Here is a 15,041-nt window from a genome sequence, read left to right as displayed (position 1 = left end):
TTCCTCAGGGGATCTAAGGCTGAGAGTGCGGACACCAAAGGTTCTTTAGATACCACTGAAGTTTCCTCATGTATAGCCTGGCCAGAGGAATTAGAAGGATGCAAGATGCCATGTACCTCAAGGCTTGCAGGAACTTCCTCACAGTGAGGTGACTTCTGGAATCCAGCTGGGTAAAGTAGAGAGGCAGGAAGCTCTGCTTTTCTGGGGACAGGAAGGCCATTTGGGATCCTGTGTCCAGCAGTGATCCCAAGAAAATGATCTTCCTGGAGGGTGTTTGCTTTGATTTTTTTCTCATTCATGGTGAACCCTAGGGAAGTTAGGAGGATTTTGACAAAGAGAAGGTCCTGGAGCAGCTTTTCTTTACACTCTGCCTGAATGAGGCAGTCATCCAGATAAAGGTAAATCTGTACATTTCTCTGTCTGCAAAATGCTATGGTCACGGCTAAGCATTTGGTGAATACTCTGGGAGCAGTAGATAAGCCAAAGGGTAGCTCAGAGAACTGAAAGTGTGAGCCTGCTCTGAAGCACAGGAATTTCCGGCACAATTCCCTTATGGGGCTGTGGAGGTAGGCATCCTTTAGGTCTAGGGTCACTAGCCAGGCATTTTTTGTCAGCATAGGCTGCAGCTGCTACTGCAAATTTACCATTTTGAATTTGGGGACCACCAGGGAGGTGTTCAGAATGGTTAGATCCAGGATGGGGTGCCAACAGCCTTCTTTTCTGGGAACAAGGAATAGTCTAGAATAAAAGCCTTTGCCTGTTTGATCTGAGGGGATAAGTTCTACTGCCCCCTGGTATCTGAGAGTCTGGACCTGTTTCAATGCCTCTGCCCACTGATTTGGAGGTAAGTCTGGGTACCCTCTTGGGATTGGGAGTTCACTGAAAGAGAATTTGTATCCCTGAAAAATTATCTTTAAGACCTACTGGTCCTTTGTTACAGAAAACCAATTTTCTTTGCAGAGGGAGACCCTTCCTCCTGCCTTTTGGTAAGTGAAAGGAGGGCAGAACGAGGAGAGGGAGTCATTGAAAGTATTTGCCATAGAAGGATGGCTTAGAACTCCCTGCCTTTGGGCCAGAAGTGGTTCACTGTTTGGTTCTCTGGTGCCCCTGGGATAGGGGCCTGGGTGGTCTGTCCCTGCAGTGCTTACCTTGCCCCCTGTCTACTAGGTGCAGGGAAGGACCAGTGCTTAGAGGGAATGTCCCTGCTGAACCTGGGAGGTTGATCCAGAAAGAAATCTTTTACTGTTTGCATATAATTTGCTTTGTCTTCCATCTTATTAAGCACCTCTTCTGCTTTTACTCCAAACAAGCAGTCCTTATCTAGGGGTACATCAATTAATTTTGACTTGACATTATCAGGGAGAGGTTGTTCCTTCAACCATGCATATCTCCTAATGACAGATCTTGACACTGCTGCCCTGCTTGAGGCTTCTACTGCTTCATATCCACAGTGTAATGAGCGTTTGGTCACTTGACAAGTATCGTGCAGTAAATCTGCTAACTCTTTTTAACTGGCACAGTCAGAAAAGGGTGAAATCATTTGTTTTAATAGTTCCAAAGAGTGTTGTTGATATTTTAACATATGGAACTGACAGTTGAGTGCTCTGACAGTGTAAAAAATATACACCACTGCAACCTTAGCTATCTGTCCAGAGCTCTGGAATTTTTGTCAGAAGGAATAGGATTATTGGCAGAACTAGTCTTAACTCCTTTAGGTCCCTGTGTAATGACAGGTCTATGTCATAACTTCGAAGATGGAAAACTTCGAAAGTTAAAATATCGAACCCACAACATTGAATGGTAAAAATAGCGAAGCCCCGGAACACGGAAATCTTACCTTGGGCAAGATTTCGGTGGGCCGTTCCGTGGCTTCGCCATTTCCTCCACTGTGGTGTGAGAGTTACGGACCTTAGGGTTAGGGTGCAGGCTAAGGCAAGTGGATAGTAATAATGTATGTATGGTTTAGTGTAGGGTTGGGTTTTGTTAACTGTATGTGTGTGGTTTATTTATTTTGGTGTGCTTGTGTTGTGTGTATGTTTCTCGGAACAGCAATTTTTTTCCCTGGGAAAAATGTGCTATTCTGAGCTTTCGATGTTATCAATATTCGAAATTCCAAGTTCCAAGTTATGGTGTTCGATATTTTGGAATTTCGAATATATGATACAGATCCTGTAATGACCTCTGGGTCTGCAGCAGGATTTCTGTACAGGTATTTGTGAGAATCCAGTACTCTGTAATACCTGTCAGGTTTATTAGGAGCAGGTGGGAGGGCATCAGTGGCTAAGCTGGGATTCATGGAAAGCATCATCCAGCACTTCTAAGATAGGGGGGATGGCCGGGGGTCTGTGCTGAGGCAGGTCCAGAAACTTAGTCTTTTCCTAGACTGGGGGAAGTCCTGAGATTACCATTTGAAATGGTCCCTGAGGGTGTGAAGGGTTTCCCCAAAGGAAAAGTCTTCTGGTGGGGAGGCAGAAGGAATGGATTCCTCTGCGTCTAAATCCTCATAAGCAGTCAGAGGTTGTTGTTCCTCTTCAAAATCTGAATAATCAGATTCCTCAGAATCCTGTTCTGTCAATTTCAGGAGAAGGGCGTCTTTTCCTTTTAGAAGTTGTGGCCTGACTACCCCTGATAAGGGAGATAAGATCCTCCACCATTTTAAGCATTTGTGATTTGGGTGGTGGAGCAGGAGCAAGATGGTGGCTAGAGGCAGATTTTATAGAACTGGCCTGGCTTCTAGGCCTAAGAGTATTCATCGGTCTGAGCGAAATGGTAGTCATATGAGATTATGTTGTTTTTTGTCTAGATTTGTTAGTGCGAGAGGCTTCCTCGGAAGCTGGTGGCTGTGTCACAGCTCCGGATCCAACAGAGGCAGAGACAGCCAAAGGTTCGGAAGACGAAGAAGATTTCTGCGGCATGCTGGACTCCAAAAGGGTGTCGGTAGAGTCCTGTGTAGATATCATATAGGGCATCAGGACTGCCTCACTGAATTCGGGAGAACTGACTACCTGCTTAAGAGTAGAGTCGTCGGAAGGCTTAGCCTTATGTGGTCTGTCTATCCTTAACTCTACATTTTTTCAGAATGTCGATGAATTGTTGGCTGACAGATGCCACTTTGGAATGCGAAGACAGAAGCTGAAAATACCCATCTACTATAAGAGCTTTAGTGCGAATGGTTCTCGTGTTAAAGATGGCACAGAACCAGCAACGGGGGACGTCGTGGTCTGGGCCTACACAAGTGATGCAGTATGAAAGGAAGTCTCAGTGTTGGATCTGCTTTCCACAGGCGAAACAATTAACTTTTTCGGACATCAGTTAGTGCAAGAAAAAAAGGATTCCCAACGGGTACTTAGCTTTAGACGTTTTCAGCTGTAATTCAAACTCTGGTAGCGAGCGACCAGCACACTTGCAAACTGCTTCTGCTACGGGCTCCACGGCAAGAGAGACCAATGTAATGGCATCTGCAACCTTGCTTTATAGCACTGACAACCTGACGTCAGTCTACAGGTGACAGCAGCCAATGCAGAAAAACACTGACTCTGGTATTTGGACCGGCCGAGGGCTACCACAGCAGGGATAACTCACAGGTGATGACTGCAACAGTGAAACATGAAGAACATCCAATGCTGCCTGGGCCAAAAGGGAATCACAAGATTCTCGGGGAGTCCTTTATGATCTTGTGCAGGGCCCTGGGAAGCATAGTAAAAGGAGATTAAGCATATATAAAACATTCCCTTCCAATAAAAGGCTTGGCATCCATCCTTCAAGTCAGATGACTTGGGACTCTGGAAAAGAATCGAGGAAGTTGCCTATTCAGAGGGGAAGCAAAAAAGAACCACTTGAATTCCCCACTGATGTACTATGTCTAGAAATACCTCTTTGTGAAGCATCCATTTGTGAGATTGTGTGAGCTGGACCTGCTCATGGAGTATGCCACAATGTTGTGTTCTGAAGGGATGCACACTACCTGAAGGGTTACCTGATGGCAGATAGCTTGCCCCAGGCCTGATGGGCTAGTCTGCAAAAAGTCTAAGACCTGGTGACCATCTGTTTGTTGATGTAATACATGACTATGGTGCTGTCTGTAAAAACCTTTAAAGGGGCATGAGGAAGAGAAGCCAACATTGGAATGGTTTGGATTCTGCAACCCAGAAAAACGTGGTACTGAGAAGGAGTCAGAACTGACTCCTTAAAACTGACTGTGAATTCCAAACTGCATAGGAGCAGCATGATGAAGTGCAGATTCTGAAGAATCCTGGGTTGAGAGGGAGTCTGAAGAAGCAGATCATCCAGATATGGGAATATCTGGATTTCCCGAAGCCTACAAAAGGCTATGACAGGGGCCAGGCATTTGGTGAATAAATTCAGGGTTTTAGAAAGATCAAAGGGCAAAGCAGAGAACTGTAAATGAGAAGAAAAGGAAGAGCGATGTAGAAACTTCCTGAAAAGAGGGTGAACTGAAATATGAATATAAGATCAAAATGGCCTGAGGAAGAGAGAGGAAACAGAGTCTGGAGGGGAAGCCATCCAGAAGGTGGAAATCTTTAGAAAAGAGTTGAAAAGAGTTGAGAAAGGAGAGGTCTAAGACGTCTTCATGACCCCTCTTTTCTGGGAACCAGAAACATTCTGGAGTATAACACTGTTCCTCTTTGGGACTGTAGAACAGGTTGGATTTTGCCCTGATGTAATATATCCTGCAGAACCACAGAGAAGTTAGGAAGTTGGTCTGAAGGAATTTGTGGAAGACCCGAATAGGGGGAAGGGATTTCCATACCATAAAATAACCAACTGTGATGAATAAAGGACAGAACCCAACGGCCTACAGTCATCTGTTCTGTTAGAACTCAGGGTGGGTCTATCAGAGAATATGCACTTAGGAGCCCTCTTCCCTTTACAAGGTTGAAAAGGTTGCCCATGAACAAAGGCAAACTTAGACAGTTTCTCTAAAACTTGGGGAGGAGAAAAAAATTGTTTATGATCCTGCAAACTTTACCTTTTATCTTGTAGAGGCTTGAACAAGTCAGCACCAGGCACACCAAAGAGATTTTGATCATCCAAAGTAGCATCTAGGAGTTTGACCTTAATATCATTATGCAAGGCCTGGGGATGAAGTCAAGAGTACTTCCTCATAACTGAATCTGAAAGCAGTACCTCTAGAGGAGACAGCAGCAGACAACTAAAGAGTTAGGAAGGTCCTACCCCCCCCAAGTTGAGACAAGAGGGCCAAAATACACCTGCTTACATGGATTTGATAACTTATGACCCAGAAGACCAGAGTTGCAGAAGTATAAACCTTTTTCCCAGCATCTCCACAGTCAGATTGTCTTTGTCAGAAAGGAGAAGTTTGGAAGATTGTAAAGGCTTGTCAGCAGAAAAAGAGACCACTGTAGAGTCTATGGAAGGAGAGTTGTAAAGGTGCTTAAAAGGCCTCAGGCACCTTATAAAATAGTCAGACATCGCAGGTACCAGAGACTGGGAATCAGGAGCCAAAGAAGCAGCTGCAGATTTATCCAACAAGGCATTCAACAGACAGGGAACAGCAGAAGGTTTAGGAGACTTAATTTTAACAGCTCATAATACTGCGTTTGAATGTTAGAGCAATCACACTTAAAATGCTCCATCATGTGAACCACAATGTCCTCAAAGGGTGACTCCTCAAGGGGAGAATTAAGTCTGAAGGAATCCTCCTCCTTAGACACATAGTATAAAGGTGAGATAGTCTGCGAGTATGCCAAAGATTCATCTACTGAATTCACCTTCTCATTCTAAGAATCCAATTTCCTAGTCTTTTTGGCTAGAGTAAATGACCAAGGAGAAACAGGAGCAGAAAACCCCTGAGGGGACCTCCCAGTCATCAGGGCACTGAACAATCCCTGGGTAAAGTCCTGCCATTCCCTCTGAGGAGCCATAGCAGTGGGAGGAATAAATTTAGTTTTATGCTTATACTTTAATGAGACATTAGCTTTTATCCAACTTAGGGGCTCAGAGCCATGTCTACACTCAATAAGGGTACTAGGAACCTCTTCCCCAAGAAGAATCTGTGGAAGCACCCCTCCCCTATTCAGAAATTATCAACAGTGGTTCCCCCACAACTTCTGTGGCAGATGTCTGCATAGACTCAAGAGGACGTGCGAGAAGCCTGTTCCATGCTGGCTTCTGACGGGGTCGTGGCAGAGGAAGCTGGTGTCAGCACCAAATGGTCTTTGGATTTTCAGCTACTTTGAGAGAGATGTCCTGCAGAGGCTGGATAGCAGTAGATTCAGACCAAGACTTTGTCTTCTTCTTTTAAGAGAATGCTGTACCTCAGAGCAAGTAGATTTGGACATGGTACCCTGGGTCAAGTTTGAGAGGTTGGTTCTCCAGGTAAACAGATAAAGAAACAGATGGCTGCAAAGAGTTTTGGGAACAAAAGCCTGAGAAAGGGTACACTGGGTGTGATCTTAAGAAGCACTTAGGCAGAATAAACACTTCTCATGGTGGTCTTTATGGGGAAGCTGCCTCCCACACTGACATTTTCCCTTACTGGATGGCACGACCCTAAGCAGACAAAGAAAAGAAGGAACTCCAATGGGGCACTTATCTGTAAAAGGCTCAGTAGAAACTAACTCAAAGGGCTTTCAGACAACTGTGGTGTTCAGACTGGCGGCAAAGAAATTCTGAGTAGAGAGTTCGTACATCAACTTTATGGCCTATGCCCGTGTTGGGATTACACAGACTGCATACAATGCTGGGAAGATGTAATGGCTTTGGTATACTGGCTGGACACTGGACTATCCTTGGCAGAAAATCCCCGCATGTTATGAATACTGCAACAGTAATAAGTGAAGACATCTCTGATGAGATGATTATTAACTCTGAAAAAAATGATTATTTGAGCTGAAACAGCTGAGCAGACTAGGTGGCATGATATTTTCCAAAATTGTAAACACAAAACTAATATATGTGGATTTTAAAGCTCAATTTGAGACAGCCAAAAGTCTTTTGAAACACTGAAGAAATGGTGTAGTCTCTGAGCAGACCCTCTTCTGCAGGGAGACATAATTCTAATATCTGACCATCACTGGCCATGCTAAAAATGCTTTGGCCTTTCCTGATAATCAGGGATATCTCCCTGTGGATAGACCGACATGAACCCAGCTGTTGAACTAAGGAAGTTTGCCTCTTCAGAAGCTTGTATAGAACAGTTAGATGGGGAAGAACTGCCCGACAGCTGAGGGCCCTCCTCTGTCTTCAAGGTGACTACTTCTTTCTTGGGGATTGGCTTGGTATGGAAGATTACAGAAGGGCCTTAGTGAGAATCACAGTGGTCCTCAACAGTAGTGAGGGCTTGTTTCCTTTTCTGAGAGGTTATCAACCAGTTTCTAGAACAGCTGGCCAAGGAAGATCTTCATCTTAAAAAGGACATAATCAATGAGGTCCTACACCTCAGCTTTCCTTCAGGAAAGTGAGTCACTCCATTTTGCTGAGTTTGCTACCCTAACCGCTGCATCAGCACAATCAGAAGTTTCAGCATGCCATGTGTTAGCCAAATGTGGAAGCATCACACCTCTCAGCAGTCCCGACTTTTGCAGAATGTACATATTTGTGCCTCATATTCTTGGTCTGTTCCTCATGATGATTTACCAGAAAACCACAATTTTTGAGGATTGGAGTCAGTAAACAATGACAGACATTTGAGTTTTAGACTTCATATCCTCAGAAAATGTACGCTTATGCAAAACCTACTATTCTAGAGGCTTTCTAAATTTTTAAGTGACATATTTAAAATGTGTCCCTATTTCTGGTCTTTGCCCCCAAATTATTTTTGGCCTTGTCCAGATTTCTTGTACTAAAGGGTTGAGAGGTATGAGAAGCATGGACAGGGTCTTAACCAGTTCTTTCCTGAGCCAGCACTCAGGAAGGACTGAAAAGTGTTCCACTGCCTATTCCACTCTCAAAGATAAAGACATATGGTACATTATAAAAGTTTTGTTTAGGAAAGCAATGAGTAAAGGGGCCACACTTATCAGTACCCTTAAAAACAACTGTTCTATGCTGCTTAGCAGATAAGCCACATTAGTCTGAGGCTTGCAGTTTACAAATGGATGTTAAAGCACACACACATGCATGTATTACTCTGGAAATCACTTACAATAGTACAGAAATGCCAAGCATAATATATGCCAGTTAAAACTGGATACAATGAACTTGATATCCAAGAATACATCATTAAAATGAACTTGTTGTCAGAGGGACTTCAAAAAGCAGTTTTGTCAAGTCAATGTGAACCAGAACGAACAGGACATAACACTAAAGATGATCAAAACTATAATCTCTCATGAATGACTTACCAAACTCTTCTGGGATCTGCATACCGAAGAGTCCAAGCTCCTTCAATCCTTTCATGGTTTCCACAGGAATTTGTGCATCCTGGTCAATCTTTTGGGAGTCAACTGGAAAAGAAGAGACATTCTAAGAAACTTCCAATAACTATGTGGTACTTTTTATTTTTAACTCATTTGTCTGTTTAGTCATTCTAAAGAAAAAAAAATGAATGCATCATCCAAGCTATATAAATAAATGCTCAAGAAAAGACAAAAGCAAGCATATAACACATGATGTTCACATTCTGCTTTTAAAGATGAGCAAAGCGCATAATGGAATATAATGTATGCTAACTATATGTGCTATACAGTCACTATTTTAGTTAAAGTAAGAAGTCACTCCCTCTTTTAGTATTAACAAGGTGTCTTCTCTATCAGTGATAGATTCAGGGAGTGACACTAGGCTATTTATACCTCTTTTGAGGAGTCAAATCCTGCTAACTGGAGTACTAAGACTTCCACAGACGCAAAGTACTGATTTAACACGCTGGCTTACATCCCTTCTTTTTTAAATTTCTAGATCCACCATCTTCCAGTTCCTCAGGTATCTAATGAAACTTCCTGGTGGTACACATGGCAATCTTTGAAAGGTGCCCAGTCCTGCTGCCTAACAAAATACAGACAAATGCCATATTACTACATACAGCAATGGCTCAGTAAACAATGAAGCCAAAACGGAAAAAATAGGCGTTAAAAAGCAGCATTCCAACACCTTCTACTGCCATCAGAAGCAAATGCAAAATAGGTCTGGCTTACGGAGGAGCATTTTAAAGAATATAACAAATAAGTAACACTAGGAAGTCTCATGAATAAATATTCTGGCCTACGTTTTAGAATGTCAGAATAAGAGAAAAGAGGCCATGGTTCACAGTTAAGCAATCTGCTTTTCATTTCCTAATTTTTCAGTAACTTGATGCAAACTATTACCTTTAATCTGATAATTCTCCAACAATTTCTTAGTCTTAGTTCAACATGAACTTTACAGAGATTGAATCACGTTTGGCATCTTCAATCTCCTTAATCTGTTATAAAGTCTGCCTGGCTAAAAGCTCTTTATAAACCCTCCTTCCCCTCAACAGTCACAGTGAAACACCAATCATCTATGTAGCCCATTCGTATCCACTACATGTAAAAAGCAGGCAAAACAAGTCACCCATGCCATAAAACAAGTAAGGAGGGATGCATGGAGATTTTTTTTATGACTTACTCATTTTCCTCATCCCTCTGTACAGTATGTCAAAGAATGTTTAAACGGCAGAAAATCAATATGCCCATATACCCAGATGCCTAACATACCTCCCCAGTATTAGGACTGACTCACCAGTACAATGAATTTGTGGCAGCATTCTGCATAAAAAGCCCTTGGTATCTTCTCAAAATAGGTGAACTATTAACTTATACTCATTTTGTTAAACCCAAAACAGCTCTCTAGCACCAGCTCACTAACTGAAGCTGGGGTGCATGTATTTCAGACAAGAACTCTCCAGTCTATGTGTTTCCATTTCTTAAGAGCAGTTTGTGCTCTGCTGCAGCATTGTGTTTTGAAAACAGATCCCCTCAGATAGGAACAAGTTACAGCACAGTACAAAACATAGGCTCTAAACTGCAAGATGAATACCTTCAATTTACAAATGAAAGCAATACATGGGGTTGCCTAAAATAAGCAAAAACAGAAATCTGCACTTTCAGTGAAACTTCATTCACCCAAAATACCATACAAAAGACCAATTTATTCACTCCCCCACCCCCATTCTATCTATTCACTGTTCTATTTCACATTACATATACAAAATAGAAAGGTCCCTGCACCCCAAAACCAACCCAATGATACGCCATCCCCAATACACCAACACCACTCACCTTAAGCCTACTGCCCAAATCCCATATGTAAACAAACAGCATCATTATCATTTTAATCGCCATAAACAACCCATATGCCCCATATAAAATACATGGGCAAAGTCAAGCATGCTCAGTCACACTGCTTACCTCCTCCTACTGAAGGACTAATCTGTCAGATAACATACAGACACAACATTGCTAAACTGAATTAACAGGTTGCACAGACTGATACTGTACAACTGCATATTCCTATACTAAAAGGTTTAGTGAAACAAATCGACCAAGCACTACTGTCAAGATAACATTTCTTTATAACGCAGATCACTGTCAGATACGCTGCGCTTCCTTAGCTGACTCAAATTACAAAATGTCCACCAGATAGTCTTTTACAGCCACTTTTATCTAGTTTCAAAAATTTGCCCTTGATGAAACATTCTTTTCCTATATTGAAGCATTCTTTGTCTACATCCTTATCCCATCCAAAGAAAATCAGTTCTCAGCAGGCCAAAATGTTCTTTCATTGACAGGATAGCTGCCGCGTTAGCCATTTTCCTTTAGCAGGTTTATTCACGTCATCTGTATGCATTCAACTGTTTATGATATTTCAACAGTCCTCTACTGTCAATGCCAGTTGTTACAAAAACATTTAGAAATACAATACTTTTTGTTCCAAACAAGCACATTCTGCTAAGATAATTATATTTGTTTACTGCATATTTCTTTTCTGTACTTGCAGATGCTGTGTTCTAAAAATTTCACACTGGTAAAACCACTTTCTATCATAGTAATGAACCTCTGTTACTGTGAAAGAAAACAGTGCTACCAAATTATATATATTTTTCTACCAAATACATATTACGATGAGGGAAACCAGTTTTACTTTATATAAGTCTATCATACGTGTCAATTAAAAGCACATCACACACTTAACCACTGATGGGATTATTTGCTTACAAGTCTGGCAAACTAAGCTTTAAGGTACAAGCCAAAGTACAAGATAACTACTTCTTGAAATAACTGGTGCTTCAATTTACAGTACAGTTATCTAAAAATTAAGACATGGATGGGATATTAAAAACCTAATCACTTTATTCAAAACTTTAAAGAATACAGTAATTGGGTACATACATTTGTTTTTTTTGTTTTGTTTTAATACATCTATATGTACTCTAAGCATAACTCTTCCTGTAGTTATTATGCAAATCTGTATTTACAGAACATTTAAAAATTAGCATAACTGCTGCATTTTCCTGCCTGTTCTGCTTTCTCTTTATTAAATTCATAACCACTGCAATACCACTGTTTGCTTCCTTGAAGAATCTGTCTTGTGAGATGCTCACCACAGCAGAAGATCCATCAATAATACATTTTGATCATTACTGTGTGGAGATTTCTTACAACTGGGTAATGCTTCAAATGACCAATCTACCTCATTCACCCAGATCCAAAGTAGTCAGTTCCTTCCCTCAAAGAATGATGTGTTTAAGTACTCTGATTTTAGAAATTATTACACAAACTCACAACACATATCCAACCATTTTTGCCTTCTGTGAAAAAAGAAAGAAACTGTACACTAAGAACTCAAAACATTAATAAGGAATCAAATAATTGCAAAAAGATAATATGTCAAGGTCACTGGTCAAAACCATATGGCTGCAAGGCTATATAGAGGTGCCACAGAGCTCAGAGGCCAAACTAATAGCAATAATAGGCACCAAATAATGATCATGAAAGAACAGTACAACACATGCTTACACTCCAGGTATGTGCAGACAAAAGAAAAAAAAAAGTCCCAAACAGGACAACACGATTTTGTATACAGTTAGAAATATGTGAAGCATACTGGTAGGGTCTTGTTTTGTTATTACAGTTCATTAATGTGCACAGAAAAAATCAACATCTCAGCTCCTTATGATATGTACTAGGTACCAAATGTCACCATAGACTAGAATGTCACAAATATTATAAATACCTTGTGATATCAAAATAACTGTACTGTAACCGCTGACATTTTTCTTTAACAATAAATAATATTGTCACGTCAACTCCTCTATGGAGGCACTCTCCTGCAGATTTCAAGGTTTAGCTTCCTTTGGCTTGCCTGATGTGGTGATGTGTACCCTACGACACTTGCCACTGATCTTCCAGCTCTGACATTTGCAACAGTGACAGAAACTGTGACCTTGTCACAGTATTTCAATGATAATATACAAAAATGCACAACAAAAAGACTCTGAACCAAGTTACACTTCAGGACAACATTATGCATAAAGAAAATGAACAGTGCAATTCAGCCGCTGCAATGTATTCCAAATGTAATAACTGAGTAAAAGTGGTTAAAGGCTATACTGCTGACTCTCACATATTTTGCCTAGCTACATATCTATATGGCCAAAACAGGTACTAAAGTCTATTTTAACAATATTTTGGCCCCAGTCTCTCCATTGCCATCATCACACAGCCATTAATATCCTTCCTGCCATCTGTCCATTCCCCAGTTATCCCCCCAACTCCTTGGCTTGCCAAGATTACTGGGAGAAGTAGCTGCATACCAAGATCATCATCCAATGGGGGTTAAGCGATTTTAGGAATGCTCCTAACACATCTCCTGCAACCCAGAAGACCCAGTTTAATGTTTGCTGTGCTTGTGCTTTGTGAGTGCTCGCTTCTGTGCACCTGGCTAGACCTCCCAACCACAGCTATCATTTTTTTGAAGCAGTTCATATAAAATAGAACAGGAAAACAAGGTATTTCTCATTCTTAATTGCAACAAAATATGGAATAGTGAGGTACTGATATCCACTTTCCACCTCACCAGTTCTTCTGGGCCATGTAATATGCTTACTCAATTTTAGAAGTTTATTGATGTGAAAAGTACTGCACAGCTGGTTGAATGGAAGGTAGTTCCAGTGATGGGACAAAAGTACTTCTGTTCCAGTATCACAGCTCGTCTCCAGAGAGTGCAAGGATGAAGCCCAGACTATGACCGATATGACTCTGGTTAAACTTAGCAGTCCAGAAACTGGAACAGCCAACATGGTAAGACAGAGTCATGAACAGTTAAAACCTACTCAGTTCTATTGCAAGAAATGTCCTGGGCCCTGACCAATGTCTTAATTTCTGCTGGAGCCCAGTGATATTAGACGGTATTGGTAATTTCTGATGGCAGCAGCATTTTCAGAGAAGGTCAACCAATTCTTTTACCACTCCATCCCATGAGCACTGTCTCAGTCCCAGCAAATCTTCTTCCAGCACACTGGATGGTGCTTGATATTCATGATGACGACAAATTCATGACTACTGTCTTAAGTATGTGACCAACAGCCTGTGAACTGGATCCTTGTCGGTCAAGGCTGGTTTTTACTAGCCTTGATATCCTGGAACCAATAATTTCTCAAGTACTGGTTGCAATCTTGAGATCAGGGATTTTTCATTTAACACTGAAGGAAGCTTTTGTCATCCTTACTTTTAAAAAGTCTACTTTAGAGTTTAATAGCCTTGAGAATTACTGCCCAGTCTCCAACATTCCATATTATAAGGCTGCCTACAAGCAGCTTCAGAAAAACCTTATAGTCAAATGGCTAAGGGAACCCTTTCAACAGAGTTTTGCATATACCATAACTACCCAGGTATGAGCAGTGTCTATATGATCTCTTGATGGCCAGAGATCAAGGTCAGTATTAGTCCTCCTTGACCTCCTGACAGTATATGATACCACTGACCAAAGTCTCTTGATCAAGTGGTTGCAATCTTACAGTGGTCACTCTTCTACGGCCATAGGGTGGTTTTGTAACTTACCCCTTTGGCCATTCTCAAAAACTCTGAACTAGATTCATCTTTGTCCTATCCTTTAGAATGTGGAGTACCATAGGACTCTGTTTTAGGTCCATTGTTATTTATAGTTTAATTGCAAGAGGGCCATCAAACAGTGGTTATGCGGATGACACTTAGATTTACCTCACCCTTCCACAAAATGAGACAGAAATTATGTAGTCCTTGGCTGATGATCTTGGCTTTCTCATAAATGGTTGAAACTGAACAGCTCCAGAATACCGGTTACTGCAGTTCATACCACGTCCAGGGATTTCAGTGCACCTCAACTCCTTAACTTCATTCTGTATGGTGGAACTAAGCATGAATTTGTTGAGAAAGTGTGAAAATTAATTATCTTAGCTCACAGGCAGACACTTTGGGACCAAGTGTCAGACACTGCAAAATAATCCTGTCTCTATCTAAGAAACATCTTCAGGGTCAAGCACTTTCCATCTCAAGCTGACCTTGCAGCAACAGTTCATGCGCTAATCTTCTCCAAGTTGACTTACTGCAAAGCTCTTTACCTAGGCCTTTCCAACATGGAACTGGGCTGTTTACAAATGGTGCAGCCCTCTGCTGCCAGATTACTTACCGGTACAAGTTGTTAAAAATCACATTACTGATTTTAACAACTTGTACTGGTAACCCAATTCAGAATCATCTACAAGATTCTGGTGTTGGTGTATTTGTCCATTGTTAACCTGGATCCCATTCAGCTGAAGGAAATGGTGGTTTCCTATACTCCCACTAGGGTTCAACATTCCTCCATTCAGGGGGCTGCTAGTGGTTCTTTAGGTGTGTCTTCACACATCAGGTGCATGTTCTTTTGCCCTTGAGACCCCACCCACCTGTGAAATCTAAATTACCGGGAGAGTCCAGCCTTGGCTGGCTTTGGCAGATAACTAAAAACTAACCTTTTTTCTTTTTTGAGTTTTTTCAGGCAGTGGACTGATTAGCTTAAATATAAACAGAAATCATCCCAAATCTACTGTTTTTTTTTCTCTGAGTTTTATGTAATTTTTTTGT

At 41.4% G+C, this 15,041-nt stretch overlaps 1 protein-coding gene across 3 annotated transcripts in view; it reads right to left on the bottom strand.

Annotated features, from left to right (window-relative positions):
• The window catches only part of ACAD9 (acyl-CoA dehydrogenase family member 9), a 1,114,604-nt gene that overhangs the window by 1,006,426 nt on the left and 93,137 nt on the right, over window positions 1–15,041 (bottom strand). For all 3 annotated transcript variants that reach the window (XM_044078083.1, XM_044078081.1, XM_044078082.1), the window contains exon 3: window positions 8,328–8,429. In XM_044078083.1, the coding sequence (XP_043934018.1) occupies window positions 8,328–8,382 (55 nt within the window). In that variant the 5' untranslated portion in view covers window positions 8,383–8,429. The remainder of the gene's footprint in view (window positions 1–8,327; window positions 8,430–15,041) is intronic.

Source organism: Protopterus annectens, chromosome 7.part0, assembly GCF_019279795.1.
Source record: "Protopterus annectens isolate FY-2018-M chromosome 7.part0, PAN1.0, whole genome shotgun sequence".
NCBI lineage: Eukaryota > Metazoa > Chordata > Ceratodontiformes > Protopteridae > Protopterus > Protopterus annectens.
This window is presented reverse-complemented; position numbering and strand designations above follow the sequence as displayed.